General features: G+C 46.6%; 1 protein-coding gene across 1 annotated transcript in view; it reads right to left on the reverse strand.

The window, feature by feature from the left end:
- PRRX1 (paired related homeobox 1) overlaps window positions 1-5,215 on the reverse strand; it is a 75,588-nt gene extending 70,373 nt beyond the window's left edge. Inside the window, exon 1 of the mRNA XM_015832028.1 lies at window positions 4,972-5,215. Within this exon, the coding sequence (XP_015687514.1) occupies window positions 4,972-5,215 (244 nt within the window). The remainder of the gene's footprint in view (window positions 1-4,971) is intronic.
- Window positions 5,216-11,947: the final 6,732 nt, after the last annotated feature.

Consider the following 11,947-nt stretch of genomic DNA (forward strand, 5'->3'; position numbering starts at 1 on the left):
CCAAACTCTACCACAAATTACCTCAGAAAATCGATTCCGCTGATGAATGTGAATATAAATCTATTCATTTGGAAAGAGTTCAGCTCAGCTGTTTAGTGGAATGTACTTCCAAATACTATGTAGAAAAGAAACATCATTGGAATCAATGCAAAATACTCATTTTCCCTAGATCAGATGGAGTCTCAGCCAAAGTATCGCACTTCTTAAATAGGGCCACCTTTAAAAAGGGAAATCGTACAGACAAATAATATGTACGAAATGCAAAAGAGGTTGGGGAGGTTATTCATTCTTAATCCTCTTTACTTGGTCGAAAGCCCAATAAATTGAAACTGCTTTTAAATCGCAATCAGTAGAAGTGCTTAGTTTAAGGCTGGATTTTAGTCAAGGTCATTGCTTTTTCACCGGTTAATCAGTGAATAAATAAATCGGATCTAAACAGCTCATTCAAAACAAGTTCACACCGAAGAGGGAAGAAGCTCAGTGGAAACATCCCAAACCGGGAGCGGATATTTTAGAATGGGAGGCAAATCATTCAGCTAAATGGGCACTCTGCCCCCAATTCCAGATTTTTTTTTCTGATCGAATCGCTATCAGCTGCATCGATTTCAGTGGGTAACCGAGACTATTTCCTTAAGAGCAAATGTTCTCTGGTTTTTATTCGGACCACAGCCCGTGTTCGCCAGCAAACTTTTAATTTATGCAGACATCTGCTGAAGCGGAATGTTGAAGGGCTTCTTAATTAACGGGCAGGAAAGTGGTTCTGAAGCAAGGTGATGAGCAGCGCGGGACTTTCGGCAACGATTATTGCAATCCTCCGACCCGCACTGGTATGCTCTCATTCCTCCAGAAAAACTCCACGAAGCAAATTCATGTTGATCTTGACAGTTTTGTGCTTTGTTTTTAATCTGAATAATTGTCATGGATTTTAAACCGTCCCCCCCCCCCCAAAAAAAAATGCATGATGAAACGAGGCTATGAAAGCTTTGCAGCAAGACACAATTCTTCATCAGGCAATAGGAAAAGCAAATCAGCCTCCTTCAGGATCTGAAAACCATAATTACTTGTTTTGATTGACAGAATCTAGAAGGACAGGGCAGGCATACTTTGGAGATAGGCAGGATTTTCCACCAGGCCCTGTAAGATCCCTTCTGTTCATATAGATAGCCATCACTCACATAATCATCATAAACATTTTTAAAAATCCAGGTAGAAATGCCAAAATCTTTGTCAGCTGCAAATGGGCAACATATATTTGCGGATGACAACTGGGTCAAAAGTCCTTATACCGTGCTCATAATTACAGTAGGTGTAAATTCAAAGACACCGACTCCTTGTTCTGTTCGGTGGTACCTTTTCTTCTAAAAAAAAGAGCTTGGATCCTTTTACCCAGAGAGTTGTTTTGTTTTTAATTGTCAAGTTGATCAGATTAGCTGCTATTCACAAACTGATATTTCTCGCTACTAGTAGGTGAAAAAGTCATGCAGTTTAGAGAGTCTAGGCCTTCCTTTATTTCCTGCAAGAAGATGTTCAGCGGCTGGCTTGGAGTCTGTAAGACTAAATTATGTAACTTTTCTTCTGCTTTGCCTCTGGAGAGTCTGCTGCACCACGAAGGGAAGACCCTTACAGGCTGCACGATTCATTAAGAACTGAATAATTTATCCTCCTGTAATCTGGATGGATAGGGAAATAGAGAAAGAACTGCAACTTCAAGCTAGTCTTATAAAATTCTCTCTGCAAGATAGGAAAGGTGAGGGAAGCTGAGAGGAAAAGAAGAGGAGGAAGAATTCAAAAACCAGGTCGTTTTCATTCTTCCAGGTTCTCTGGTTTAGTCACAGTAACTTTGGGAACTATTTTTTTTTAAGTGATGAAATATCAACAAACACATCCATTTATTCAACCCAGACTCCCCTCCCTCCAAATCGATTCCACCCCTGAAGGACACCCAAGCCCGTCCTCCCACCATTTCTTGAGCGAGGCCTCTCCCCTTAAAAACAGGTAGCTCTCTCATCTAACCACCCAGCCTGGGCAAAGGGGAACGCTGGGGGTGAAGAGTTCCCTTTCAGCCAGAGAGGAGGCGGCGCCGGGCCCCCTTCCCCAGAACAGAGAACACAGCAGTCCACCAATAATACAAATAATTTTGTTTTTTCCCTCTGCCGAGGGTTCAGCCTGGTTCATAGCCCTGTCTGTAGCTTGCCCTTGTCTGCCTCTTTCCTCCCTAGATCTTTACCGCCACCACTTCTCAAGGGACAAAGAAGAGGCTTCTTGCTAGAAAGAAGCTTCACTCGGAGGCAGATTCTTTTCAAGGAACGCTGCCTCAAGATCGGGCAACTCTGCTATATGGGGACGCAGGGTTTGGCTTAGTTGATTAGTTGGTGAGCGGTGCTAATTGTCTCCCGGTGCACAAATTCACGAGGTGGCAAAAAAATCAACAAGATATTTGAACAGGGTTCCCCTATACCGAAACCTTAGCAGGGCACAAATCCTGCAGCAGATCCACTTCACATATTTCTTGATGACAGTGCAAATGGGTAACTTTTTATGTTTCGAAGCCCACCCAACGGTCTTCCACGTAGTCGTAAAATCACTGTGCCTCATTCCGCTGTGTCTCCTAATCCCACCGGAACATCCTTTGTGATAATTCCCGGGGGAAAGCTTGGCTATAGTCCTTCTAGAGAGCGCGACTTTCTCCCGAATCTGCCGGCTTTGTCCAGCAACTACCGGTAAGAAGGCATAACGGGAATGTGCCGCCTCCACTACTTTGCCCCAGTCGGCGGTTCTCCTTTTTCACCGAAATGAAAGTTCTGTAAAACTAAGAAGTTGCTGGGAGTGCCCCTTTTTACATTCTAGTCAAAACTCCCTTGATCGAAAATGGATTCTAACCCTATATTCTGACACTGAAATAACATTTCAAGGGTACTGAAAGTGCAGACCGATCAGATTTAAGCCACCAAAGTAGCATTCCCCGTATAAAGTAAACCAGGGGGGCATTTTGTGCAACGAGCTTAGGTGGGGTCGAAAAGCTTTGCCTTTGCAGCCAGACTGATTTGTCCTGAAAACTCTAGTCCCTCATCCCCAATCGGTTATTTGAAAGAACATTTCCCTTGAGATGACTCTGACTTAACCCATCTCTTTTGGAAGTAAGTACCGTGAGAGAACTGGACTTCACTTCCAAGGCTGCCCTTTAGTTCTGGAGAGTAGTCGAAGTTATTCCTGGCAGAGTCTCTACCATCGCACTCAGGCAGATGGACCACTCATTTCTGATTCCCATTGTATTCATTTCCAAGAAAATCCACCTATTTTAGGTGGGAATTCTTCTTTAAAACATCCTGAGACCAACCTGGTTTAAAACGGCCGACTCTGATCGGCCTAATGGCCAGGGCAACACTCCAGGAGTGTCAGGGGGTGAGCCGATCGCATGAAGAAGAGAGGCGCGAGACGGCTCTTTTTTCTTAGAGGAACTCTCTGGGAACGAGCCGGCGGGCAGCCTTTGCAGCCAGTTTAGGGCTCGCCTCGCTCCACTCAGGCCTAAAACCATTCCCGAGGTTGGAGAAACCTGCGGGTCGCGCATACAACCCCTCTGAAGCCAAGGAAAATCATGCAGGCGAAACTCCGTTTCCTCACTTTATAAGGTTTCCTAATGGCGGTTGCCGCGACAATGAAGCTCGGGTTAGGGTTTTAGGGTAGCTCAACGACGATTGACTAAGAAGCTAAAATGCTTCCGTGAGAAGCCCGGGGGGAATAGAGTGTAAGCAAATTCAGGGGATCAAGGAACGACCTGCAAGACAAGCCCCCCCCCCCCCAAAGCTCTGCTTGACCGCTCGGGCTGGTGCCTAGAAAAAGCCGCCCGCTCCGGCTTGCTCTGCGCTTTGCAGCAGCAGGCCGGGGAAGGGGGTGGGTGGGTAACAGCTTCTCCTCGCGGATCAGGAGTGTTTCCAAAAAGACGGACCCAACTTCAGTTTTCCGAGAAGAGTGGCCATCTGTCTGCTGTGGGCCTACAACGCCCCAGCCGAGGCAGCAAAGCCTTCGGCGGCCCTCACTTGAGGGCCCTCTTGCTGGGGCCGCTCACTTTTTGCCCCCCTTCCCTTCCCAGCCCGGCCACCGCTCCCGGCCTGGGAAACTCGTTGTCTTTCTTCAGAGACTTTGCGGAAGGGCACTTCGACTCAGCCAGCTTTTTCAAGCGAGCGAGCACGGCGCCCTCGCTCAAAATCTCCAAATCCTCGGAGCCGAGATTCGAGGGAAAGAAGCCGCGCGCCTGTAAACTTTACGGCCTCTTACTGCGCATGCTTACTTGGTAGTAAGTCTCTTGTGTTCAAGACTTTTTTTTTTCCCCAAACGAGGACCTCTGAAACTTCAATTGTGGGGTGCGACCCGGTGGGTCCGCTGGAAGCTCTCTATCTTAAATACCTCGGACTGAAAGTGATCTGTATTTCCCCCACGCCCGTTTTTCTTGGATTTAGAAAAGCTTTTCCCAATACGAGTTGGCTTCTCGTTATCTTTTCACGCCTCACTATAAAATGTGAAAAAATGGGGACGTGAATTTGCGCTTCCGGTTAGTCGAAGTCAGAATGGAGTCCTGGTTATTAAACTGGTCTGGATTCGCGAAGGAAAGGAAAGAAGGGAAACTACGTTCATAGGAACGAGCTCTAATATTAACTTCAAGATATTTGTTCCTGCTAAGTTGCAGGGACCACAATACCCAAGCCCTGGAATGGGCAGATCATTTAAAAAATAGAACAGCATCGTTTCCGCACGTATGTATCTGCTTTATCCTCGGTTTCTTCCTTTGTCTATCCCGCCCGGAAAATGCCGTGTCACGGGTGTGTGTGCACGTGGGTATCTAAGAAGCCGGGTTCCTGGGTCAGATGCTTAGCTGTCAGGCGACCGTTTGTTCCGCGGCCATCCGAAAGGGAGGGCAAAAGAGCAATCTGGCGAAGCGCGCGGCCGGCGGGAAGCCGCGGCTCCCACACTTACCATCCTGCTGCTGAGTGTCACTGCCGCTGGTCAGCCCCGGCGACTCCAGGAGACTCCGGCCGCTCTCCCCGACGCTCTCGTCGGCCTGAGCCGCCACCAAGTCGCCGGCTTCCTCCAGATCCAACAGGTGGCTGACCGAGAAGTTCTTCTTTGCCTGCAGGCTGTCGAGGTTGCTGGGACTCTCCAGGCGCGTGGCTAGGACGGCCGGCTGCCTCTCCAGGACGCGCCCGTAGCTGGAAGTCATGGTTTTGCCTCCCCCGGCCGAGTACGCGGAGGGCAGCCAAGGCAGAGGAGGACGAAGGGAGCCCCGGATGAAAGGCGCCCGGCCAAGCCTGCCGGCCACTGATGCTTTCCGGGCCACCGAGGCTGCTCTAGGTGGGGAAGCCGCGCGGAGCGGCCCAAAGCCGGCAGATCCAGCCTCCTCAGACCCAGCAAAGCTCGACTGAAGCGTAAACCCCGCCACCCGCCTGCGTCTCCCTAGCTGGCCGCGCTCCTTGGCTAGCCGGGCGAGCAATGAGGCGGGAAGGGCGGACGTCTTGCCGAGGCTTCCCGCCGACTTAGCGGCGCAGCGGAGCTCCCGGCCCGCGAGCTGAGGGCAGGGGGCTGCTGGGGCAAGTGCGCTAGCTCCGGGCCGCTTACCGTTGGGGTTCCCGACCGAGCGGCCCTCTGGCACTTGTAACGGCGCAGCCTGGCAAGCCGGCAAGCGGGGAAGCTCCAGGGCCCTCGGGAGGGCAGAGCCAGACTTAACGGGAGCCTCTAATTTACGTGGCAAAGGCTTTGTGCTGTTTCTGACGTTTCACAGACCTCCTTCCTCCCCCGCCCCCGCCGCCTCCCCCTTCCAGTCCGGCCTCGGCGAACCCACCCTCGCATTTAGGGATCCCCTCCCCTCCCCCCGCTAGCCGGAACGCGCGCGCGTGGCGATTTCCCCGCAAAGAGCCAAGTATCCCCCCCCCCCCCCCAAAAAAAGTCGAAAGCCGGGAAGCCAGGCGGACGCCGGAGGTGACTCCCAACCCCGGCTGCTTATTTGCTTTGCTAATTAGCGGCTAGGAAGATTAGCTGAAGGTCCTGCCGGAGAATCTCATTTGCATGGCGGTCGGGCGGCGGGCTCTTTAGGAAACCATCCCGGGCGTGGCTAATCAACTTCGCTTCTCTTAGATTTTTAGTATATTTTCCCTTCTTGCCCCAAGCGTTGCTTCGGGCCGCTAAAACGAAGGAGAGGAAAATAGAGCAGCGCGTACGAGTATTTTGTTTCGACTTAGCCGATCGGGTAAATACAATATAGGATTACCGTATCTAGTCCATTACTGGACGACTTAGTGCGTCCCAACGCGAATGGCTCAGTGAAATGCGCTTGTTTTTGGCCTTTTGCTCAACTGCCATTTAGAATGGCTCAGACTTCCCTGGGCAACATCAGACTGGCCCTTGGGCCACACATCTTGACCTGATCTCTCCCCCAGCCCTGACCTTAAAATAGCCGTCTATACAGCAAATGGCAGCACCTTGCTGCTCTCTACTAACCTTGAGAAAGATACCGTAGATAAGAATGCCCTGATTGGAGCTTCGATGGGTGATCACTAGGAAATCTCAGGGTTATAGGAAATAAAGAAGGAACAACAAATTGCCAAGAAAACTACATGGAATCAACAGAAATCACACTAGGCTCAGGGGGGTCTTTACCTTTATGTTGTCACTTTGTTTGCCAAATTAAAAAACTGTTTCCCTCTTTTAAACTAAGACACAGTTTCAAGATTAGTAACATATAGTGCAATCAATACTCTGGACATAAGATCAGATGACCAATTGTGGTTGTGACCAACAGAGGTGAGTTTGGAGTATGTTGGCAGCATGTGAGCAGGCTTCCTCCCTTCTGGTCACTTGTCTTTGGGCAGCTCCCACTACAACTCTTTCTCTGGCAGCCTTTGTCCTTTCCCCTAGCACTATGGTTTCCGGAGTTGCTTTCATGTCAGTTGCCTCTCCTTCCACCCTATTGGCCTCCCTATTTTTAATGCCAACCTTGCTTCTGGTTTCTCACCAGGTAGGGAAGGAAAAAGCAGAAAAAAGCAGATGCTATTTCCACAACTTTGTGTTTGCACAGCTGTGAAACTGGTGAGATCCAGCAGCCTTGCCTTTCCTCTCTGCAACACCCTGAGTGTAAAGAGGGATATTTAAAGGGGGTTGTCCTGATTATTTGCATGTTTCCTATAATCGTCAGTTTCAATCCTTTTTTCTCTATGAAGCGATCTGGCTGCCCCTTGACTAGTCAATGTTACTCTCTCCCTAGAGGGCCTAGTGCCGCAATTATGGCAGGGCCTGTCTCCTCCCTCGTGTTTCTGTCCTGGTGTCTTCCTGTAGTGTATGGTCTCTGGATTCTCTGCCCAAATTAGAGTCTCTTTGGCACTGCATACTTACTTAAGGACTTTTCAAAGATACCACTTTATGATTTGAAGTCATCTTCCCATGTATTTAATTTCCTATTATATTTGACTTGTGACATGGCAAAATAGAGGAGGGATGACAAATCAGCCTAGAGAAGTCCTAGCAGAAGCCAGAAATTGCAAAATGACACAGACATCTGTGTCACCCTATTTTTGCAGCAGCACCTTACTGGGCTGATCTCTTCCTGCTGACTGATGTGTGCTAAGAGAGACCAGGGAAAGCCAGAACAGAAAACCAATAAATTTGTATAAAACAATGGTGGCTCTGCAACTCTGAACTGTGAGTGGCAGGGAGTCCCAACAGAAGCGGGATAGGTATTTGCCCTTTTATGAGGGCATTGTTTTTTGTTGATACAAAGTAGGAGATGTCAACTGCATCAAATACTTAACTCCTATCACTTTCAGTAAAAGAGATTCATCCATTAAAATCAATGGTGATAAAAACAGCTGAACTTTTGTTTGATCATGCCAGTAAACAGAATGTAAAATATTTCCCTATACAGGGCATTCATTCTTTCTCTTTTTCCTAGATATAAATGTTGAAATGTATTATGCATTACAAAAAATTGTTCTATTGCAGGAAAAACTCTCCAGATGCCCACAACAGAACAGGAACACCATTGCAGCCTTCCTTTTGTCATTTCCAGCAGTTGTCATTGAGAAATGTCTTAGCTTTAGTACTGCAGGAGTCACAGGCCCATTGTCAGGAGCAGAGGGAGTTTTATCTTCAAACCTTTCTCTAAGCCATTTTAAACATTTAAATGTGTGGCATTTGCTACAGTTTCTGAGGCACTCAGAGTACAGTTTTATGCACTTCCCCAACTTGCTCATTGATGGATTTGGGAGACAATCCATACTTTTGGACAAGAACAAGGAAAAACTCAGGAAAACCAGATCAATGGCAGCTACCACCCCACAAAGACATCTGTCCAAATCTAAAGGTCAGGGGAATAGGGAACAATTTACAAGTGAAGACAGGAACCCAAATTTCTCCAAGAGCAAGCAAGCAGCTACCCTTTTGAAAGAAAACTGTTGGGGAAAAGAGGGCTTTTTCACTATTGTTGCAACTCCCCTAATTGGATGTCCCCTGCCCAGGGACTGCTGGGAGTATTGGGAAAGGCCTAGCAAGGTGAAGTTATTTTATTGAAACTAAAAAAGAGAAACATTTTAGGAGTTTCTGAGCTAAGTGCCAGAAGGGCCTGGAATGCTGGGGTGTACTTTGATTACTGGGAGGACTGTGGTGGAACTGTACTGCTCTATTTCAGGGAGCCAATACTTTAAGATTCTTCTTGCTTTGCCTGAACTCAGAATCAGCTCCCACATTCAAGCTCAAAAAAGCCATTCTAGAAGAAAGGATTTCCATTTTGAGCCCGTGAGAATCATATACAACAAACATGTTGATAGAACTGAAGGAGTAGGAGTATTTAGGAGTATTTTAAAGTAAGACAAAATCCAGTCCCTTCATTTTTGGCCAAGGAATAAGCTAACAGCTAACATAAGAAAATGCAGATTATTAATTTGTGTGCATGCCTAACATGTGTTTTCACATAAAAGGAAGCTACAGCCCACAACCCATTAATTATTGCATGATACAGCTTTTGTGTGGCTGTCCATATATTAAATTAATGGCTGATTTACCTAAAGTTGCTCTCTTGCCTAGTCAATTTTTACCTAGCAAGAAACTCAGCCTTGCACAGAAGGTCTACCTACAACCAATTCTGATTCTATGGTGGATGCTTTTGTATGGTATGTTTTTCCACCAACACATTGGTCCCAGTCAAAGGGTCTTCTTCACAGCTAGTAATGCAACATTAGAATTGCATAGAGTTCTCATTTGATCTCTCATCTCATCAAACTCAATGCTTTTTAATGAAGACAATTTCTTAAATATGGAGCCCCAAAAGAATGTGGACTTCCCCAAAACTGAGGTTTTTATTGTTTAAAAAAAAAAGCAGGGAAGAAGCAGGTAAAACATGGACCTTCCTCTTACCGGGTTTGAGTGCTCTCTGGATGGGGAGAGTAACAGGACAGAGGGGGAGTGAGTGTGCTGTAAAGGTCAACCAATGGCAGAGAAAGAGAAGGGCCCCTGTGGTTCAGTGATAGGAGCCAGCCTGGGCTCAGAGCTGCCACAGACAGGCCAAGTTTTCCAACCCCCAATCCGATTTGGGAAAAGAACATCTGATGCCATCAAAGGCTGTGCAGATTGAAACCAGATGTGTTTCCCCTGGTTCTTGCCATGCATTTAATTAAGGAGCTCTGGATGGGGAGGAGGCTGTTTTATCCTGTCTTCTCTCTCATTCAGGCTGTGTTGGATGCTGCCAGGCCGTTTATTAAATTAGGGTCAAAATTTCTCCAGGACTTCTTTCCACACTCAGAGCACAGATACAGCCATCCATCCTGAAGACAGGATCTCCTTAAACACCAGAAAATTCTTCCAAATAACCTTGGGTACAGAGCCCATCCCCTTCTCTTCTATGTATGTCCACATACAATGAATGTAAAGGAAATAGTAAAAATAATTCTGGGCATATGCAAAGCATCTGTCACTCATTGAGCATCTACAATTGGCCCCTATGCACCCATAAATAAAACCCCAACAATGTCTTCCTAGGACAAATGGAAGGACTTTCGGTACTGCAGGGACTCAATCTAATTCAGCATCCTGTCTGCAGCAGTCACTAGCCAAACAGCCACTTTTCTTATGGATCACTAACTGCTGCTGGGATTTTTGCAAAGAATGCTAATCTGAGTGAAACATAGATTGACTCAACCAATATCTTTTTTTTTTTTAAGCAAGAGCACTTAAATGAGGATAGCATCCTGGCAGGAACAAAGTATGTTCCCTTAGACCTGATGTAACCCAGTAATATCAACCTTGTTTTGTCATTTCCAGGGTCAGATCATGTGTCCATGCCTAAGGGACACTTTATAAGAAGATGTCCTTTCCTTTATGTAACTCTGGAGTCACAGGGATGAGTCTTCACTGCATTTTCTTCTCAGAGTATCCTGGTCTTTTTTCCTCTAATGGAAAACCAAATTATTAAACTAACTTGTAGGATGATGTTTTAATAGACTTAGTATCATCTTTAATTAAACATTAAATAACGTTAACAATTTCAAATAGTAAATCACATTTGGGATGGTTCTGCTTTGAAAGGTGCATAATCTGAAGGTCCTTCTGGATTCACAACTCCTGCTAGAAGAGCAAATGGCAGTCATGGTTAGAAGGGCCTGTGCACATCTTTGAATTGTGTGTGAGGTGTGCTCATTTCTGAATCAGGAGGCTCTGTGGTCAGTCATTCACGCCTTGCTCACCTCTCATATATATTACTGTAATGCAATCTACAACAAGCTGCCCTTGAATATTACTTGGAAACTTCAGTTGGTACAAATATAGTGGCCTGGGCAGGTATGTGTGTCCTTAGATCTGTGTATGTTACATTTCTGTTCTGTGAGCTGCACTGGTTTATTTATTAAAGGGAAAGGTTTCCCCTATCCAGTCACATCCGATTTTAGGGGTGGTGGTGCTCATCTCCTTTTCTCAGACAAGGGAGCCAGTGTTGTCCGAAGACATTTCTGTAGTCATGTGATTAGTGAGTGTGGAAAATAAATATCCCCTCCCCCTCCTGAAGGATTTACTAACAAAGGGGAGTGTCTTCACTAAGTTAGACCTGAGAAAGGCATATTACTGGATGAGGATAAAGGAGGGAGATGAGTGGAAGACTGCTTTTAACTGTCCCTTGGGGAGCTATCAATTTAAAGTCATGCCATTTGGACTACAGAGGGCCCCAGCTGTCTTCATGCAGCTGATTAATCAGGTCCTACATGACCATTTATACAAAGGGGTTCTGATGTATCTTGATGACACCTGACAAAAGTGAAAGCCTCCAAAGACTCGCAAACAGCTCCAGAGCTTCCTAGGATTCACCAATTTCTACCATCAATTCATCCCCTCCTTTGCCAAAATTGCTATACCCCTTACGGAATTACTAAAAACAGGCAAAGATGGAGGAAAGCCGTGTCCGGGCCAACCACTAGCATGGACTATGAGCTGTCAGACTGCTTTTGAGAACTTAAAAAGACTATTTGCTGTTGAACTGGTCTTAAAGCATCCAAGCCGATGTCAGCGTCGGAGCTGTACTACTGCAAAAGAACCAGAGTGGGACCCTACAACCTTGTGCCTACACCTCGAAAAAATTCACTGAGTGTGAGAGGAGGTGGGCTGTGTAGGAAAAGGAGGCTTTCGCAATCCACTGGGCTCTATTAAACTGGAGACATTATCTAGAAGGGAGCAAGTTGCCTTTCGAGGTTTGGACTGATCACAAAAATCTAGAAGCACTGAAAACTCCCTGCAAATTGTCCCCGAAACAACTGCAATGGGTACAGTACTTTAACTGTTTTAACTGCACCCTAAAGTACATACTGGGAGGAAAAAACTTCTTAGCTGATGCTCTATCCAGGCTGCCCCAGTACAAAAGCCAGTGTGAGGAGGTTAGAGAGGCAATTATCTCCAATCCACAAACTGCTTCTCAACTCATACC

Source organism: Protobothrops mucrosquamatus, unplaced genomic scaffold (genome assembly GCF_001527695.2).
Source record: "Protobothrops mucrosquamatus isolate PMUCROS unplaced genomic scaffold, P.Mucros_1.0 scaffold_294, whole genome shotgun sequence".
NCBI lineage: Eukaryota > Metazoa > Chordata > Lepidosauria > Squamata > Viperidae > Protobothrops > Protobothrops mucrosquamatus.